Genomic DNA, 19,846 nt, shown 5'->3' on the forward strand with positions numbered 1-19,846 from the left:
AATGATAAACATGACTTGCAATATATCGCAGAGGTGTCTGGCAACTGAATGATACACAAAGGTATAAAGGTGCAATACTGTGACATGTGGCTGTCATGGCCTATGGATATCCAGATGTATAAGTAGCCAAAGGGGAACTGCTGCTTAATGTGATGATATGTTATTCCTAGCAGCAGGTGGACTTCTTTGCAGAACATTGTACACTCCACTTCAAAATGAGATTCAGTTTAGACCAAAGCAAATCCATCCTCCCCAACACTCTCTCTCTTAGGAGTTTTAATCCTGCTAGGAATGTATAAGTGCTTCTGAGTAATAGGGAAAGTAAGAGGGGTTACTTATCTATGGCAGATCTGAGACAGTTATAGGTCACACTTGGATAACTGTGTATTTTGTTCAGTGACATTTCATTATACATGAGAACTATGTTCTTATAAATAGCCATTGCAGTAGTAAATGTAACTGTATGTGCACAAATAAGATACTGCACTTTATCAAAAATGTGTCCAGTTTGTATACCAATTGCAGATTCCTTTGGTAAAATTTGACATACAATACTTTAGCAATCCTGATATACTAGTAATCACCACTACTCATATTGTGTATTTGGTATAAAATAGTGTTGTACGCCTTCTGTTTCAGAAATTGCGTCGAGGTAACTGTCTGGAAGCTATCAATGAGTCACTTTCACGGCCAACATTGACTGTGTCCCAAGTTGGGGTAGCAGACATGCGCCACTTCTTATACAAGTGCCGATCGACTGCACAGTTTTGGAGCCCAGCAATGGAAGCACCGTACAACTCACCAGAGGAAGCAGAGCGCCTACTTGGTCTTTACCAGGCTCTTCATCAACGACTACACTCTGCAAGTCGACCGCTCAAGCTGCTTCATCAGCAGCTTGAGAGAGAGACAATGCTTGGATGGGTAAGCTACAGTTGACAGTAAGACTGCAAGGAAAAAATTTCTCATCCAGGCAGTGAACAACTATATTATGACAAAAGTGTACTTTTTTTGCCACAGTTCCTTCTAAGTCAGTGCCCAACATTTTTCCAACAGGAGGTTTTCATCCCTGAAATTGTATTATTCGTAGATCTTGGAAAGAGTTTGATACTATGCCCCATTGCAGATTATGAAGGCCTGAGCATATGGAATATGTCCTCAGATATTTGAGTGGGTTGAAGACCTCTTGTGTAATAGAACCCAGTACGTTGTCCTGGATGGCGAGTGTCCACCAGAGACAATGCTATCAACAGGAGTACCCTTGGAAAGTGTATATGTAAATAATCTGACAGACAGGGTGAGCAGCAATCTGTGGCTGTTTGCTGTTGATACCCTAGTGTACAGGAAGATGACGTCATTGAGTGACTGTAAGGAGATACAAGATGAATTAGACAAAATTTCTAGTTGATGTGATGAATGGCAGCTTTCCCTAAATGTAGAAAAATGTAAGTTAATATAGATAAGAAGGGAAACCATTATTGTAATATTGGTGGAGTGATGCTTGACATAGTCATGTTGATTAAGTAATTAGGCATAACATTGCAGAGTGATGTGAAATGGAATGAGCATGTAAGGACAATACTAGGGAAGGTAATGATTGACTGGTTTATCCGCAGAATTTTAGGAAAGTGTAGCTCATCTGTAAAGGAGAACATTTGTAGAACACTAGTGGGACCCATTTTTGAATACAGAAAGTTTGTTTGGGATATCCACCAGGCTGAGTTCAAGGAACACATCAAAGAAGCAATTGAGAGGTGGGCTGCTAGATTTGTTACCTATAAGTTTGATTAATGTGTAAGTATTACGACAATGCTTAGTGAAATCAAATAGGTATACATGGAATGAAGGTGACATTCTTTTCCCAAAACACTATTGAGAAAATGTAGAGAACCAGCATTTGCGGCTGGCTGCAAAGTGAGTCTGTTGCTACCAAAGTGTATTTCATGTAGGGACCATAAAGACAAGATAAGAGAAATTAAGGCTCATATAGAGACATATGGTCATTTTTCCCTTGTTCCATTTGTGGGTGGAAAAGGAAAGATAATGGGTGGTAGTAGTAGTACAAAGTATCCTCTGCTGTGTGCTGTAGGTGTAGAATTGTAGGACGTCTCATTGGATTAAAAATGTTTGCCAGCCAAAGATTCCATGAGGTGTGGGAATGTATGAAATCAGATGATACCATAACTGGTGAATAGGATAAATTTTACAGACGATTCATTCTCATGCTCCTTAATTTTTGTCATTGTCAGAGTACTTCTGTAGGCATGTGTATTGTTTGGTTGTCTCAGCAGCAGCAACAGTAGTAGTGGCAGAACAGTTGAGGGGGGAAACTGGGAGAATATTTCACATGAATTTTGTCGTCGTGTTATAGTTTCAGGTGAAGGTTCTAATGCACAAGCTATAGACTGGGAGACTCAAGGAATTAGGATGTGTGGTAGGAGCAGAGAATCATGTGAAATTGTTCTAAATGCTTTATCTGAAAATTACTGTGAGCAGTTAATCAGAGGACTGACTTTTGAAGATAACATCATAGACCTGCTAGTGACAGACCCAAACTTTTGTCACAATTGGGATAGACCAGGGATTCAGTGACCCAAGACCTTTACAGCATCACTGAATATAGCTGTATATAGGAGCACAAAGAAATGCAGCAAGAGTGACAAGAAACAGATTTCAGATTACCTGAGCGGTCAGCTTGAAAATTTCATCTCCAGCACTAACAACACTGAGTATCAAAGGACAAAGTTCAAGAGCATCATACAATATGCTTTATACTGGTACATGCCAAGCAAAGTTATGAGGCACAAATAAGATGCGCTGTGGTTAGACAGCCATGTTAGAAAACTGCTATGAAATCAAAGGAAACTTCACTGGAAATATAAACATAGCCAGTGCCTCACAACAAACAAAAGTTAAACGAAGCCAAAATTGTTGTAAGGAGAGTGAAGTGTTAAACAAATTTGAAAGTAAAATTCTGTCTACTGATAACAGAAAATCCTAAGAACAGGGTGTATACGCTCCGTGACAATCGGGAAATCCACGAAAAACCCAGGAATTTTTTCATCCAAGAGAAACCTGGGAATTTTTCGTCGATTTAGATCTCAGTTAAATTTTTGTAATTTTGACTGGTAAGAACTGATACTCTAACAAAGAATTTTACTTTAGCTCATTACTGCAGTATAATACTGCAGCAATAAAATGTAAACGAGGAAAAATAAATAAATAAAACTTAACTTGCAAAAGAAATGCACCTTTTACAGCAACAAAACAGCGCACACACAAGTGCCTACCAACAGCAAAATGTGTCGAAGGCTTTAGGATGAAGATTGCAATAATTCATTACATCAAACTGCTTCCGATGGGCATGATGTCACAATGGTTAACATTAAGTTCGTTTGAGAAGTTGCCAGTGGGCTTATGTACATGCACAGTTGAGTCGCGTATGAGCAGTACCTTCTCACGCTTCTGGCTACTTGAAATGTGGCTGTTAGCTGTATCCAAGGTAATTAGGTATGAGCTGTATCAGCAGTAGAAACAAGCAGTCAGATGCTACCCGGAAACATTTTTCTGGTGCACCCAAGCTGCCAGATTTGTGCATGCCCAGAGCAATCTGAGTTGTAGTGGGATGAGGGGTAGTCTTCACGTGAACCATGTTTACGTTTTGTTTGCTGTTTTGTCTTGGTTTACAGCTCTCAAAAACAAAACAGATTTCTGTGACTGGGAGCTATAAAGTGAATTAAAATATTAACATAATTGTGGAAGGCTGAAATATGTTATTAGTCTCAGTTTTCTTATTTTATTTTATTTTCAGGTTTTTGGAAGTCGGGTACTAATTACCTTGCAGAACAATGAAGTTATTTTTTTCCATTTGCTAAAAAAATTTGTCTTTAATTAATCTTTTCCACAGAGGCTGTTGATTTATTTGAAACACTGTTGGCTAGCGTTCACAGTTTGCGGAATTTCAAGTGCATGTTGTTATCTTTTGCGACATACGGCATTATACCGTAGAACTAAACATGAGATAATACAGTACTGGTACTTCAAGAAAATTTGCATTCCAAAAACCACACTGAAAAGTTTAATATCAGCTTGAGGGCCTACTTCTTTGTGAATCTGGACATATGAAAGTGCTCTTTAAGCCGAATTACGGATTTTACTATGGTTTATGAAATTCCGTGGCTCTTGGAGTATCCTCTGGTGTCCTGTTTCGGTTATGATGTAATGTAAGATCTCTTAATGCCATTACACACTAACATATGGGCTACCTACGTCATCGTGGCTTCGCAGGCCATTTTCTGGCGCTCTCTGACAACTGCTGAAACAAATTCTAACAGTTCACGGGAAAATATTGCAATTGATCCTTTGAAAAGCGTTACTTTCAAAGTACATTTAATTTTACGCAATATGAGCTGTGTTAATGTGCGAACATGCTTTGAATTTTTTAAATCACAGAGTGTTTCATTTTCATTCAAAGTTTAACATTTTGAGGGCCAGCCACTTGGAAGAATTTCGAGCCCAGGAGACCAGACATTTACCTCATTATGTAAAATTATACTGGCACATATGTGTGATATATCAATGTGTAACACCTGCAAAAAAGACAGATGATATATGTGAAACCTTAGCTTTTCTTGTAGCTCCTCTATGTACATTAATTGACACTATTAACTTTTCCTATTTGTGATGCTCTGAATCACTACTTTTACATATAACACATCTTCCAAAAGACGAAAACCAAGTTTCAGAAACTGTTTTTCACTGTTCTGTTTACACGTTAAGGTCTGAAGTGGATTTGCTAGCCCAGTTAGCTACGGCACCTAGAAACGGCCGATGTAGTTTATGATTGTCAGCACAATCACTATTTGTCTTCAGTTAGACAAGGCGTAAACAACTTTAGTCTAATTATCCTTCACTGTACAAAAAACCACTATGTCAATATTAGCCGAAATTCTTACAAAAAAAGATGAAACCTGACAGCCCAAGCACCTTTCAGTACCGGCTGCATTTACATGGCAGCGAAAATTGATTGCAGAACTGGAAAACAGGCAAACAGAAGCAGATTTCCAGAATTGATTTTGAAGTGTTTAAGTGACCACTCAGAAGCGGAATTGAGCGATCGATTTATGAAATCAGGTTTTGGGAGCCCCATGTAAATGCGATGAATATCTGCTATCATCCCCTGGCATGATCATGCGACAAGAGCTATGATTGGCTTACAAAAGCGCATGGCAATCTCGATTTCAGTGCTTTGCAAACTAATGTTCTGTGTTTGTTGAAAATTGAATATATACTTTCGCAATACGAAAATATGCAGCGTACATGTTGCTGGTAATCAAAGATATAACCAAAGTGCTCCCCCCCCCCCCCCTCCCCCGCTCCGCCCTCCGCCTCCACGCCTCCAGGGGTTAATTTCCTAAAGTTGCGTGAGGTTCTATGCCAGTGTATAAAACCTTAACCATTCAAAGTATTGATAAGTTTTACAATCCTGAAGGAAAGTGTACTGTCACTTATCATGGAAAAACCATATTTTCACCCAGGAGAAAGTTATTTTTTAACCAGGAAATCCGAAAAAAAAACAGCCTGTAAGAAGTTCTTATGTTAAATCAGTAAATGGATCAAAGCTCTCTGTCTGGATACTCTGTGACTGTAATTGCAGTGAAACAGAGCAGGACACAGGAAATCCTGAAATAGTAAATGTCTTTTTCCAAATCTGTTTCACTTGAATGACAGAATGGCTAATATCAAAATAAGTAATCATGGGATAGAAAAACAGCTGAATTCCTTCAACAGAAGGAAGGCCACAAGACTTGATGGAATAAATAAAATACCTAGGAGTATGCGTATGAAGTGATTTGAAATGCATACATTAGAGTATGTTAAAGTACTTGCCTCATTCTAGCAGTTGTGTATCATAGGTCTTTGGAGTAGGGAAGTGTTCCTAATGATTGGGGGGAGGAGGGGGAAAAAACCAGATCATCATTGTCAAACAGATGCCCAAAACAGTAGGCTTATATCTTTGATGATGGTCAGTTGTAGAATCATGGATTATGATATTTCTTAGACTCTTTTTAGACTTTGTTCCTGTTGTTCCCTCTGAAACATAGGGCCGTGACAAAATTCCTCCAACTGGTATGGTTTCTAGCAAGTCTCTTCACTTCACTCCAGGTTTTACCATCCTCTGCAGCTTCTCTCTCGATCGTGCCTATCTAGGTCTGTTTGGGACGACCACGTTTTCTAACTCCTTGAGCATTCCAATCCAATGCCACTCTTTCAACAGCTCCATCTGGTTTCCTCAGTGTATGCCCAATCCAGTTCCATTTTCTTTCCTTGTGTTGTATATTGATTGGTTGCTGATTTGTCTCCCTCCAAAGATCTTCATTTGTCAATATATCTGGCCATCTCACATTTAAAATAAGCTGGAGACAGCAATTGATAAAAATTTGGAGCTGGTTTTTGATACGGTTAGTCACCTTCCAATTTTTGCAACCATACAACAGAACAGACTTCACATGGCTATTGAAAAGCCGGAGTTTGGTCTTCTTTGAGATGTTCCTATTTCTCCAATCAGGGTTCAGTTGTACAAACCCACCATTTGCTTTGTGGATGCGACTATGGACGTCCCTCTCAGCGCCTCCTGTAGGTGTGACTATACCTCTGAGGTAGAGGAAAGACAGGACCTGTTCTACGTCCGGTCCATTAATGGCCAGCCTATTCATGATGTTCGAATTTCTTTGGTGAATTAGCAGTCTAGTTAAAAGTTGATTAACTCTTTGCAGTAAATTGATTTCTTAGGATGGATAGGATGTGTGACTGCTGTGTACGGACGCAGGAGGAGCTGGCCACTGTTGGCGAACAGCTGAACGTGTTGATGGCCGCGGTCAGCCATCTTCAGGCTGCTGCCTCAGAGTGTAGCGGCAGCGGGTAGTCTTGTGCGTCGCATGGTACACCCTAGGTGTTACGTGCTTCACCCACTGTCCCTGCTGTCGAGACATCTTCGCGGGTACCAGGTGTGGTTGGGCCACCCTCTCCCCAAGGGGAGTGGCGGGTTCAGTGGCGTTCGCGGCGTACGAGGCGGAGGGTTAATGTGGAGGCTGGCCGTGTGGCATCGCCCGCTCTGCCTGTGAGTGGACATGTGGCTGCTCCTTCAGCAAGGTCCGAGCAGGCACATGGGGGGAGGGGTTTATTAGTTATTGGGAGCTCCAACATTTGGCGGGTGATGGAGCCCCTTGGGGAAATAGCGGAAAGGTCAGGGAAGAAGGCCAGTGTTCACTCTGTCTGCTTGCCGGGGGTCTCATCCGAGATGTGGAGGAGGCCCTGCTGGCGGCGATTGAGAGCATTGGGTGCACCCGACTGTAAATTGTTGCTCATGTCGGCACCAATGACTCCTGCCGTCTGGGTTCAGAGGTCATCCTCAGTTCGTACAGGCGGTTGGCGAAATTGGTGAAGGCGGAAAGCCTCGCTCGCGGCGTGGAATCTGAGCTAACTATTTGTAGTATCGTTCCCAGAACCGATCGCGGTCCTCTGGTTTGGAGCCGAGTGGAAGGCTGAAACCAGAGGCTCAGACGATTCTGCGGAGATCTGGGGTGCAAATTTCTCGACCTCCGCTATCGGGTGGAGAAATGTAGGGTCCCCCTGAATAGGTCAGGCGTGCACTACACGCCGGAAGTGGCTACAAGAGTAGCGGAGTATGTGTGGAGTGCACATGTGGGTTTTTTAAGTTAGAGAATTCCCTCCCTAGGCCCGACAAGACGCCTCCTGAGACGCGGCAAGGTAGGAGTAGGCAAAATGCAACAGGGAATAACAATATTAATGTGCGAATAGTAAACTGCAGGAGCGTCTATAGAAAGGTCCCAGAACTGCTCTCATTAATAAACGGTCACAATGCCCATATAGTACTAGGGACAGAAAGTTGGCTGAAACCAGACGTAAACAGTAATGAAATCCTAAACTCAGATTGGAATGTATACCGCAGAGACAGGCTGGACACTGAAGGGGGAGGCGTGTTTATAGCGATAAGAAGTGCAATAGTATTGAAGGAAATTGACGGAGATTCGAAATGTGAAATAATTTGGGTGAAGGTTACAGTTAAAGCAGGCTCAGACATGGTAACTGGATGTATCTATAGGCCCCCTGGCTCAGCAGCTGTTGTGGCTGAGCACCTGAAGGATAATTTGGAAAATATTTCGAGTAGATTTCCCCACCATGTTACAGTTCTGGGTGGAGATTTTAATTTGCCGGATATAGACTGGGGGACTCAAACGTTCATAACGGGTGGCAGGGACAAAGAATCCAGTGAATTTTTTTAAAGTGCTTTATCTGAAAACTACCTTGAGCAGTTAAACAGAGAACCGACTCGTGGCGATAACATACTAGACCTTCTGGTGACAAACAGACCCGAACTATTTGACACAGTTAATGCAGAACAGGGAATCGGCGATCATAAAGCGGTTGCTGCATCGATGATTTCAGCCGTAAATAGAAATATTAAAAAAGGTAGGAAGATTTTTCTGTTTAGCAAAAGTGACAAAAAGCAGATTACAGAGTACCTGACGGCTCGACACAAAAGTTTTGTCTCAAGTACAGATAGTTTTGAGGATCAGTGGACAAAGTTCAAAACCATCGTACAATATGCGTTAGATGAGTATGTGCCAAGCAAGATCGTAAGAGATGTGAAAGAGCCACCGTGGTACAACAACCAAGTTAGAAAACTGCTGCGGAAGCAAAGGGAACTTCACAGCAAACATAAACATAGCGAAAGCCTTGCAGACAAACAAAAATTACGCGAAGCGAAATGTAGTGTGAGGAGGGCTATGCGAGAGGCGTTCAGTGAATTCGAAAGTAAAGTTCTGTGTACTGACTTGGCAGAAAATCCTAAGAAATTGTGGTCTTATGTCAAAGCGGTGGGTGGATCAAAACAAAATGTCCAGACACTCTGTGACCAAAATGGTACTGAAACAGAGGATGACATACTAAGGGCTGAAATACTAAATGTCTTTTTCCAAAGCTCTTTCACAGAGGAAGACTGGACTGTAGTTCCTTCTCTAGATTGTCGCACAGATGACAAAATGGTAGATGTCGAAATAGACGACAGAGGGATAGAGAAACAATTAAAATCGCTCAAAAGAGGAAAGGCCGCTGGACCTGATGGGATACCAGTTCGATTTTACACAGAGTACGCGAAGGAACTTGTCCCTTCTTGCAGCGGTGTACCGTAGGTCTCTAGAAGAGCGTAACGTTCCAAAGGATTGGAAAAGGGCACAGGTCATCCCCGTTTTCAAGAAGGGACGTTGAACAGATGTGCAGAACTATAGACCTATATCTCTAACGCCGATCAGTGGTAGAATTTTGGAACATGTATTATGTTCGAGTATAATGACTTTTCGAGAGACTAGAAATCTACTCTGTAGGAATCAGCATGGATTTCAAAAAAGACGATCGTGTGAAACCCAGCTCGCGCTATTCGTCCACGAGACTCAGAGGGCCATAGACACGGGTTCACAGGTAGATACCGTGTTTCTTGACTTCCGCAAGGCATTCGATACAGTCCCCCTCAGTCATTTCATGAACAAAGTAAGAGCATATGGACTATCAGACCAATTGTGTGATAGGATTGAAGAGTTCCTAGATAACAGAACGCAGCATGTCATTCTCAATGGAGAGAAGGCTTCCGAAGTAAGAGTGATTTCAGATGTGCCGCAGGGGAGTGTCATAGGACCGTTGCTATTCACAATATACATAAATGACCTTGTGGATGACATCGGAAGTTCACTGAGGCTTTTTGCAGATGATGCTGTGGTGTATTGAGAGGTTGTAACAATGGAAAATTGTACTGAAATGCAGCAGGATCTGCAGCGAATTGACGCATGGTGCAGGGAATGGCAATTGAATCTCAATGTAGACAAGTGTAATGTGCTGCAAATACATAGAAAGATAGATCCCTTATCATTTAGCTACAAAATAGCAGGTCAGCAACTGGAAGCAGTTAATTCCATAAATTATCTGGAAGTACGCATTAGAAGTGATTTAAAATGGAATGATCATATAAAGTTGATCGTCGGTAAAGCAGATGCCAGACAGATTTATTGGAAGAATCGTAAAGAAATGCAATCCGAAAACAAAGGAAGTAGGCTACAGTACGCTTGTTCGCCCACTGCTTGAATACTGCTCAGCAGTGTGGGATCCGTACCAGATAGGGTTAATAGAAGAGATAGAGAAGATCCAACGGAGAGCAGCGTGCTTCGTTACAGGATCATTAAGTAATCGCGAAAGCGTTACGGAGATGATAGATAAACTCCAGTGGAAGACTCTGCAGGAGAGACGCTCAGTAGCTCGGTACAGGCTTTTGTTGAAGTTTCAAGAACATCCTTCACCGAAGAGTCAAGCAGTATATTGCTCCCTGCTATGTATATCTTGCTAAGAGACCATGAGGATAAAATCAGAGAGATTAGAGCACACACAGAAGCATACCGACAATCCTTCTTTCCACGAACAATACGAGACTGGAATAGAAGGGAGAACCGATAGAGGTACTCAAGGTACCCTCCGCCACACACCGGCAGGTGGCTTGCGGAGTATGGATGTAGATGTAGATGTAGATGATGTGAAATGATATTTCTAGAGGAAAAAAAAATCTGTTCTAGGAACCAATGTGGGTTCCAAAAACAATGATAGTGTAAAACCTAGCTTGTTCATCAGAACCAGAAAGCAATAGATACACACGCCCATGTACATGCTATGTTTCTTGAATTCCGAAAGGCATTTGATACAGTTGTGCATTGGCGACTTGTGATCAGCATACGAGTCTTGGCAATATCAGATCAACTGTGTGACTGGGTTGAAGAGTTTCTAACATACAGTACACAATGTGTGTGTGTGTGTGTGTGTGTGTGTGTGTATTTGTTTGTTGGTAGTTCCATGAGGCTTTTCACAGATGATGCTATTGTATACAGAAAAGTTGGGATGCTTAGAAAATTGTAGTGTAGTGCAGAAGAAGCTGCAAAGGATCAACACTTGGTGCAGTGAGTGGCAGTTGAGCCTCAACATAAACAAATATAAAGTGTTGCAAATATATAGGCAAAAAGATCCTCTATTGTATGATTACACAATTTCATTGCTTCCATAAAATACATAGGAGTATGCATATAGAGTGATTTGAAATGCAACAACTGCATAAAATAAATCATTACTAAGGCAGATACCAAGACTGAGATTAGTTGGAAGAGCCCTCAGTAAATGTAGTCCAGCAACAAAGGAAGCAGCTCACAAAACACTTGTTCGACCAATATGTGAATATTGCTCATCAGTAAGGGATCTGTACCAGATAGGGCTGATAGAGGAAGTAGAGAAGATCCAAAGAAGAGCAGTGTGTTTTGTTACAGGTTCATTTAGTAATCACAAAAGAATCACACAGATAGTCAACTAACGCCAGTGGTGGATGTTGCAAGACAGAGGTTTTGCATCACTGTGTGGTTTATTGTTAAAGATCCAAGAATGTACGTTCCCAGCAAAATTAACAAATCTATTGCTTCCTCTTCCATATATCTTGCAAAAAGACTGTGAATATAAAGAGAGATGTTTTGAGCTCACATAGAGATTTACCAGCAATCATTTTTCCTGCGAACTGTTAGTTTTTTTATTTATTATATATATTTTTTGCATATAGTCACAAACTGGTGATTTCTGCAAACGTTGTTACATAGTATAGGTATATGAATTTACAGCATGTTGTCAAAAAATACATATATATTACTAACACCTCAGAATAGTGCATCGTATAGATAGACGAGTTAGGCCTACATTTAAGATTATCTACATTTTAATGTCAGTATTCATTCAGTGAGTACAAACATTTGAGGGTTCAGAATGATTTTAAGTCCCTTTTGAATACTTTACCTCTGTGGCATCTTATAGCACTTGGCAGTTTGTTAAACCATATCTGGCCATTAACCCAAGGACTATGATCTGTTGTCTTTAGTTTCGTTCTTTTTCTGAAGAAGCAATCTTTTTATCATGTGTTCTGGGTATGCACATCAGAGCACTTAGTTTCATTATTTTTATGGTCCACAAAGAATGTTATTAATTTGTACAGATACAAGGAATATACTGTTAGATATTTATGTTGGACAAAGGTTTCCCTACATGAATCTCTGTATCCTAGTCAATGCATCGTTCTGATTACTCTTTTCTGCAGTATTAGGATTCTGTTCATGTGTGTATCAGCAGCACATCCCCATACCTCTATTCCATAATTAATATAAGCAAATATTGTCCCATAATAAGCCGTTTTTAATGTTTGTTCAGAGACTAATTTTGATAGTTTGCTAATTAAGTGTAGTGAACTGCTGATTTTATTGCCTACGAAATTGATATGGTCTCCCATCTAAGATTTTCGTCTAGGTATATCCCCCAAAATTTACATTTGTCAGTGTCTACTTTTTTGATGCCACTTATATTATCAATACAGGTTTGGTATGAATTACCAAGTTTAAATGTTAATAGCTGGGATTTACTAATGTTGACTTTTAGGCATTGATCATGGAAGTAAGTAGGTATTTGACTTAAGGGGAGACAGTGGCAGCCTTGCACTGATATTTTTGTAAATCCATATCTTTGCCATTTTTTGTTGTCTCATTGAAATTTTGCACACTTATGTATAGAGATCTAATATGATTTTTAAATAAAATTCAGAATATTTAATAACAATCTAATGCAGTGAAATAATTTTGAATTTTTTATTGCATTATTATTTTAAGGTACACATTTTCACAATTTCGAGGCAAATTTTTTTAATGGTAAAATAATCTACACTAATAGGTGTGCATTTAAGTGCAGTAACTTTTTGGTAAATTAATGCTATTATTTTCTGTGATATTTTGGATTCGAACATTTTTTACAAGCAAACTTTTCAATATATTATCAACCACAAAACTGTGTATAATATCTCGTTTAAACTTTTGTTCCACTTAAATATTGCTTCAAAGTAAAAGAATAGATGTGCCACATTTCATTGCAATCCTTCCAGTAGTTTCTGATATATGTGTTCCTGAAAGCAGAAAACCTTAAGTTGCAGAAAAATCATTTTAAAGTTTGGATGAAATGTAAAAAAAAAATCTTATCATACCTTAGCTAAAACTGCCCATATCCATATTCCATTTCTTCCTCATCATCCTCATCATCCTCAACAGCTCTTTTAGCTCCTCTGCTCCTTTGCCTAGCAATTTTTTGTATGTTCTTACTGAAGTCTCCGCCTTCGCGATTCTTTGCTTATCAATGATCTGCAGTATCCGCTCAGTGAAGACTCCAGGTGTAAAGCCCAACTTGCTGAGGATGTGAAGTCTTGCCACATTCCCATCATTAAACACTGCTGCAGCTTCCAAAGCAGAAATCTTCACCACCAAATTGGAAACAAACACAGTCTTTGGGCATCTTTTCCAAATAAGAGCATTGAAACTTTCATTTGGGTTCTGTGTTTTCCCTTGCAGACATTTTTCTAGCAGTTCGGGTGAAGCCAGTGCTCTAAAAGTTGGTTTAATGGCCATTGAAACCTCATAAGGAAGGTTATTTTTATGGGTACAAGCTTCCCCACTTTTCTTACTTTTCAAAAATTTGCACTATTCATTAGAACAGAGGCTATGTTGAGGTGTAGTGTCTGTCGACAAGTAATGAAACCAAATGGCCTATACTGCTTTCCTCACTTTTGCAAAGATCTATGGAAAATGAATTTCATACCTGCACCTTCCATCCCACCACTGGAGCCTGCATAATTTCTGCTACAAACAGCTTTATGGGCTTCTTGCCATTCTGTTTCTTTACCTGCATCAATATATTTCTTGTGCAAGGAACATGCATAACAATGTTTAGACATCACCTCTAAGTCTAATACTTTTCCAGTGTCGACACTAATGATTTTGGAAACTCCATGCAGTGAAGTATGCCCCCTTTTCATCCAAGAACTGTCACAGGAAACTGCTATATTGTTGCTATTAGTTGCTTCACAATTTTCTTGAATTGCCCCCAGGACTGCCATTTTCGCCGGCCGCGGTGGTCTAGCGGTTCTGGCGCTGCAGTCCGGAACCGCGGGACTGCTACGGTCGCAGGTTCGAATCCTGCCTCGGGCATGGGTGTGTGTGATGTCCTTAGGTTAGTTAGGTTTAAGTAGTTCTAAGTTCTAGGGGACTTATGACCTAAGATGTTGAGTCCCATAGTGCTCAGAGCCATTTGAACTGCCATTTTCATGCTCTCGTCACTTACTTCTGCAACTGCATTGAAGAGAGCAGTATTTATTGGGTAGATTACTTAACTTTTAATGATGTTCTTCTTGTTGAAATACATCTCTTGCATAGTAGTAAGCAATTAGCAATGATACACATGGCGCCATGCTAGGTAGTAGCGATGGACTAGCTGAAGGCTATTTAATCTGTCTCTCGGCAAATGAGAGGAATACTTGGTAGGTCTAGTCGCAAGCTATGTCGTCCGTACAACTGGGGCGAGGTCAAGTCCGTGTCTTGTCACCTGCCATGTGGTGGCGCTAGGTTTGCGATTACATAGTGGCGACACGCGGGTCCGACATGTACTACAGGACCGCGGCCGATTTAAGTTACCACCTAGCAAGTGTGGTGTCTAGCGGTGACACCACAGTATTCATTGCAGAAAATTTTAGGGGAGGACCAGGCATGTTCATAAAGCCACATAAAAGGTTTCCACCATCTCTTCCAATCCCTATACATCTTAGTCCATAAGCAAATCTCATATTGGCTTCATAGATTCTATTACTGACCTTTGATGTCTTGAATGTTCTGTCGGCATCACAGTTTTGACACAAAATGTGCAATGTGCAAACCAAACCTTCTGTCTTTCCATCATCAACCAAATCCACATTTCCTCCACAAACAGAGCACTTGCAGGCTTTCCTAATTGCTTCTGCCACCATTTTCAGATCCACAATTCTGAAACCTGTATTTCTGTCATGATTTGTTGACACAATCCCTGTCCCAAGTTTTATTTTAGATGCACTTAGAGACAAGTTAATGTTTGCATCTGCAGGCCCGACCTTAACCTCAATGTAAGCTTTTTGCTTTATATTGGAAATATGGGACTTACTATATTTTTTAATACTTTACCAGGTTTAGGCATTGTAAAAAGGAATCAACAGATTCAACCTTGCACAAAGAATGGCACAATAAATAAAGTGTCACTCGAATTCCACTGGACAGCAGAAAACTTGTTTACAACACTCCACAGCCTTCTATACCACACTTATTGAACCATAAAATGGCTCCACAGCCATCTTTACAACATTGCCATTATGTATACAAGAAATCACAGCCTTCTAAAGCTATATTTCATAGGTTCACAGGCCAAATTCTGCAATAAAATTTTTACTCCATTTGGTACATTGAAAAGTGGGCTTGGCACATTACACTGCTTAGGGTTTTAATTTTTTTATGCTATTTGTTGTTTGAATTTCAAGGAGAAAATTTGGGATGATAATCTCAATTATATTTACTATCAAATTAGCAAATAAAAATAATTTGTAAATTTTTCATTATTTCTGCCACCGTCTCCCCTTAAGCCATCAGTTGCAGCTAATGTCAAGTCATTAGTTTGTTTGCAAAAGAACAAAAGTGAGGTATCGTCTGCTTAACTTACTAATTGGGAGTACAGAGGTGCCTCTAAATCATTAATGTAGACCAGGAAAAGGAAAGGGCCCAATACAGAGCCCTGAGGTACACCTTGTTATACTGTTTCATTACTGGAGTGGAATGTTTGATCTGATCATTAATTTCATAACTCAGTTTTGTATACTGCTTACGATTGGTTCGAAATGATCACTAGTTGTATGGATGTGGCATTTATATTGTAAGTTTCCAGTTTGCTTAGTAGTAGCTCATGGTTCACTGAGTCAAATGCTTTAGTAAGGTCTAGAAATATCCCTGCTGTCTGCATTCCATCATCCAGGGCATCATACACCTTGTGGAGAAATTCGGTAACTGCCGTAATGGTACTGTGATGCTTTCTGAAGCCATGCTGTGTTTCTGCTAGTAAATTATTCTTTGTGAAATAATCAATAAGTTGTCAACAAAACAATTTCAAATATTTTACAAAAAATTGGTATTAGTGATATGAGCCTGAAGTCTGATAGCTCTTCTTTCGATTCTTTTTTATGTACGAGTTTAACTGTACTTTTCTTCAATAAATTTGGAAATGTCTGCTCCCTGATACTACTGTTGATCATATGGGCAATTATTCCAACTAATTCCTTATTGCATTTTTAATTATAATACTAATCAGTCCATCCTAGCCAGACGAGGTCTTATTCTTTAAGTTATTTATTATTTTTCCTATTTCCTCCACTCTCACTTCCTTAAATTCAAAAGCAGTTTCCAGCCTAGGGTAAGGCTTTACCATCCGAGTCAGACCTGTGTTATTAACTACATTCACATGAATATAACAGAGGGAAACATTCCACGTGGAAAAAATATATCTAAAAAGAAAGATGATGAGACTTACCAAACAAAAGCGCTGGCAGGTCGATAGACACACAAAAAAACACAAATATACACACAAAATTCTAGCTTTCGCAACCAACGGTTGCTTCGTCAGGAAAGAGGGAAGGAGAGGGAAAGATGAAAGGATGTGGGTTTTAAGGGAGAGGGTAAGGAGTCATTCCAATCCCGGGAGCGGAAAGACTTACCTAAGGGGGAAAAAAGGACAGGTATACACTCGCACACACACACATATCCATCCACACATACAGACACAAGCAGACATATTTAAATATGTCTGCTTGTGTCTGTATGTGTGGATGGATATGTGTGTGTGTGCGCGAGTGTATACCTGTCCTTTTTTCCCCCTTAGGTAAGTCTTTCCGCTCCCGGGATTGGAATGACTCCTTACCCTCTCCCTTAAAACCCACATCCTTTCATCTTTCCCTCTCCTTCCCTCTTTCCTGACGAAGCAATCGTTGGTTGCGAAAGCTAGAATTTTGTGTGTATATTCGTGTTTTTTTGTGTGTCTATCGACCTGCCAGCGCTTTTGTTTGGTAAGTCTCATCATCTTTCTTTTTAACTACATTCACAGCTGAAGATATAAAATATTCATTAAATATATTGCCGATTTTATCTGGAACGTTAATATGGTTTCCTTCATGTTGAATTCTGTCAATTTGAGCATCTAGCTTAGGGGTGGCTTTGCAATGTCTATTTGTTATGTTCCATGAAGTCTTCCCTATATTTGTTGACTGAGCCATTTCCTTATCTAGGATCTGTTTTCTTAAATTTGAGAGCTGTTCCTGAAATTGTTTTTTAGCTTGATTTTACTTATCCTTAAATATTTGCAATTTAGTTGACTTATGTAGCACACTTAGATCCTCGATATTTTGCCTGCGTTTAATTATGTAAGCTGGAAGAGTCAGCCTGGTGTTTTTTTACATTTTGGTTGTGAGTTAGTACTTTCTTGATTTCTTTCACTGGGCAGCAAAAATTAAGATATTGTAAAATAATATCATAAAATTTGGCCCATTTGTATTCAGACCCTTTTTGCTGAAGAACTAGTTGCCATTCCTCAGATGCTAGTTTACTTTTAAGAGCATCAATGTTTTTTTCTTTAAGCATTCTTTTATGTTCTGCGACCTGAGTCCTTTTTTGGATGCTTGTGTGTTCATAGTCTACAAATTGAAATTTGTGGTCTGAGCAGTGAAGTCCACATTCCAGCATCTAATACTATCTGTTACCCCTTTACTTAGTATTATATAGTCTATTCTACTAGAGGTAGACTGAGTTACTCTTGTATCTGAGTTTACTGCATTCATAAGATTATAGGAGTTAAGGGTATCTATTAGTCTGCTGTTATGGTTATTGCAAGATGTTACCTCTATATTCAAGTCACCAAGTATTGTTACCTCTTTTGGGTCACAGTATCCCACTATCCTACTAAAAATATCCATGAAACACCCTACCTCTGATTTTGGTGGACGATAAATACCAATAATTTTCTGTTTCACTGTGCCCTTTCCGCAACCTTTGATATGGAGTTCAAAGCCTGTCACTTCAGTCAAGCCTTCATTATTATACAGATCTAGATGGTTTAATTTATTTACTTTGAGCTGCTCTCTAACAAATACTACACCTCCACCTTTAAGATGCTGTCTACAGTAGCTATTTCTTAGTAAATAGCCATCTAGTTTAAAGTAAATAATTTCCTCAGATTTCAGTCCATTTACAAAAGTCTGCAAAACATTGAGCTTATTTCTAAGATATTGTATATTAAAGTGCATGAGCCTTAATGGTACTTTTATTTCGTCACTTTGAATTTTCTCCTGTTCTGGATTGTTTATATTGTGCCAAATTCGGTTGGAGTTGCCCTTTCAACCAGTTTACCTGCGTGTTGGGATTTAGGGCGACAACCCGTCTGTTTTCACGAATTATTACATCAACAGCTTTGTTTATGTCTTATGCAAGTCTCTTTTTACCAGATACATTTAAATGTTGACCGTGCGTTGTGAAACTAGTGTTTTCGTAGCTGTTGACGTCAAGAAGTCTTACATTTTTAAACTTGGAGCAGAAATGTTGTAATTTTTCATTTGTTCATCGAATTTCACTACACAAGACCAGACACATCACATGACCACGAGTAGTCCACAGTTATTAATAGAAGTTTATTTTGCAACAGTTTTTGTGAAACCACCATTTACAATATATGCACTGGATACCTTTCTTGACGTTTTTGTTACATAATTTGCAATTATCACCATTTTTCACCTCACTTTTATCGGAATATTTACATCCACAAAACCGATCGGCGCCATCTTTCAACAGTTTTCTACTGCTTCACTTGCTTTCCTGTTGTCATCTGTGATCAAAATGTCATTAAGTTTAGTACTTAATTTGAAGAAAGCCTTTCTGACAGTTAAATATCACACCACACATTTTATATGGAGAATGGTTAGGCCTTAAAGAGATAAACTTCTTGACACTTCATTTACATAGGTAGCTGTTCATGAAATATATATTCATCTCACTTCTGAAGAAGTCACTAGTAGGGAAACTGAGAACCATCCAACAGTCAGTACATCATTTTGTGTTTTTAGTGCTGCAGAAAAAGAATACAGTACGGAAAATCTCCAAATAGTAGTATCAAGCAAATGTTTTAAATGAGACACACAGGGGGTGGGCAAAAATATGGAAACACGAAAAACACAACATGTAGTATTCTACAGGGGAACCTCGCAGAGCTAGCATAATTCGTTCCAGGATCTTACTCGTAGTGCGAAACACTTGTAAGTAGGCTGTTTAGGTTTTTTTTATTGGTAACGACACCTAGCGCTCTGTATGAAAATCACTGACTGTGCTGTGTGCAGTCTGTGGCTGGTAGGCATTGTTGGAATATTCACTATTGTAGTGTTGGGCAGCTGGATGTTAACAGCGCGTAGCGTTGCACAGTTGGAGGTGAACCGCCAGCAGTGGTGGATGTGGGGAGAGAGATGGCGGAATTTTGAGAGCGGACGATCTGGACGTGTGTCCATCAGAGACAGTAAATTTGTAAGACTAGATGTCATGAACTGCTATATGTTATGACTTTTGAACACTATTGAGGTAAATACATTGTTTGTTATTTATCAAAATCTTTCATTTTGCTAACTACGCCTATCAGTAGTTAGTCCCTTCAGTAGTTAGAATCTTTTATTCAGCTGGCAGTATTGGCGCACCCTGTATTTCAGTAGTTAGTGTAACTAAGATTGTTGTGAGGTAAGTGATTCATGAAAGGTATAGGTTATTGTTAGTCAGGGCCATTCTTTTGTAGGGATTTTTGAAAGTCAGATTGCGTTGCGCTAAAAATATTGCGTGTCAGT

General features: G+C 39.7%; 1 protein-coding gene across 1 annotated transcript in view; it reads left to right on the top strand.

Moving 5' to 3' along the window:
* Window positions 1–19,846, top strand: part of LOC126262960 (vacuolar fusion protein MON1 homolog A) — a 115,172-nt gene that overhangs the window by 85,663 nt on the left and 9,663 nt on the right. The window contains exon 7 of the mRNA XM_049959909.1: window positions 640–921. Within this exon, the coding sequence (XP_049815866.1) occupies window positions 640–921 (282 nt within the window). The remainder of the gene's footprint in view (window positions 1–639; window positions 922–19,846) is intronic.

The sequence above is a fragment of the Schistocerca nitens genome, chromosome 6 (assembly GCF_023898315.1).
Source record: "Schistocerca nitens isolate TAMUIC-IGC-003100 chromosome 6, iqSchNite1.1, whole genome shotgun sequence".
Classification (NCBI taxonomy): Eukaryota; Metazoa; Arthropoda; class Insecta; order Orthoptera; family Acrididae; genus Schistocerca; species Schistocerca nitens.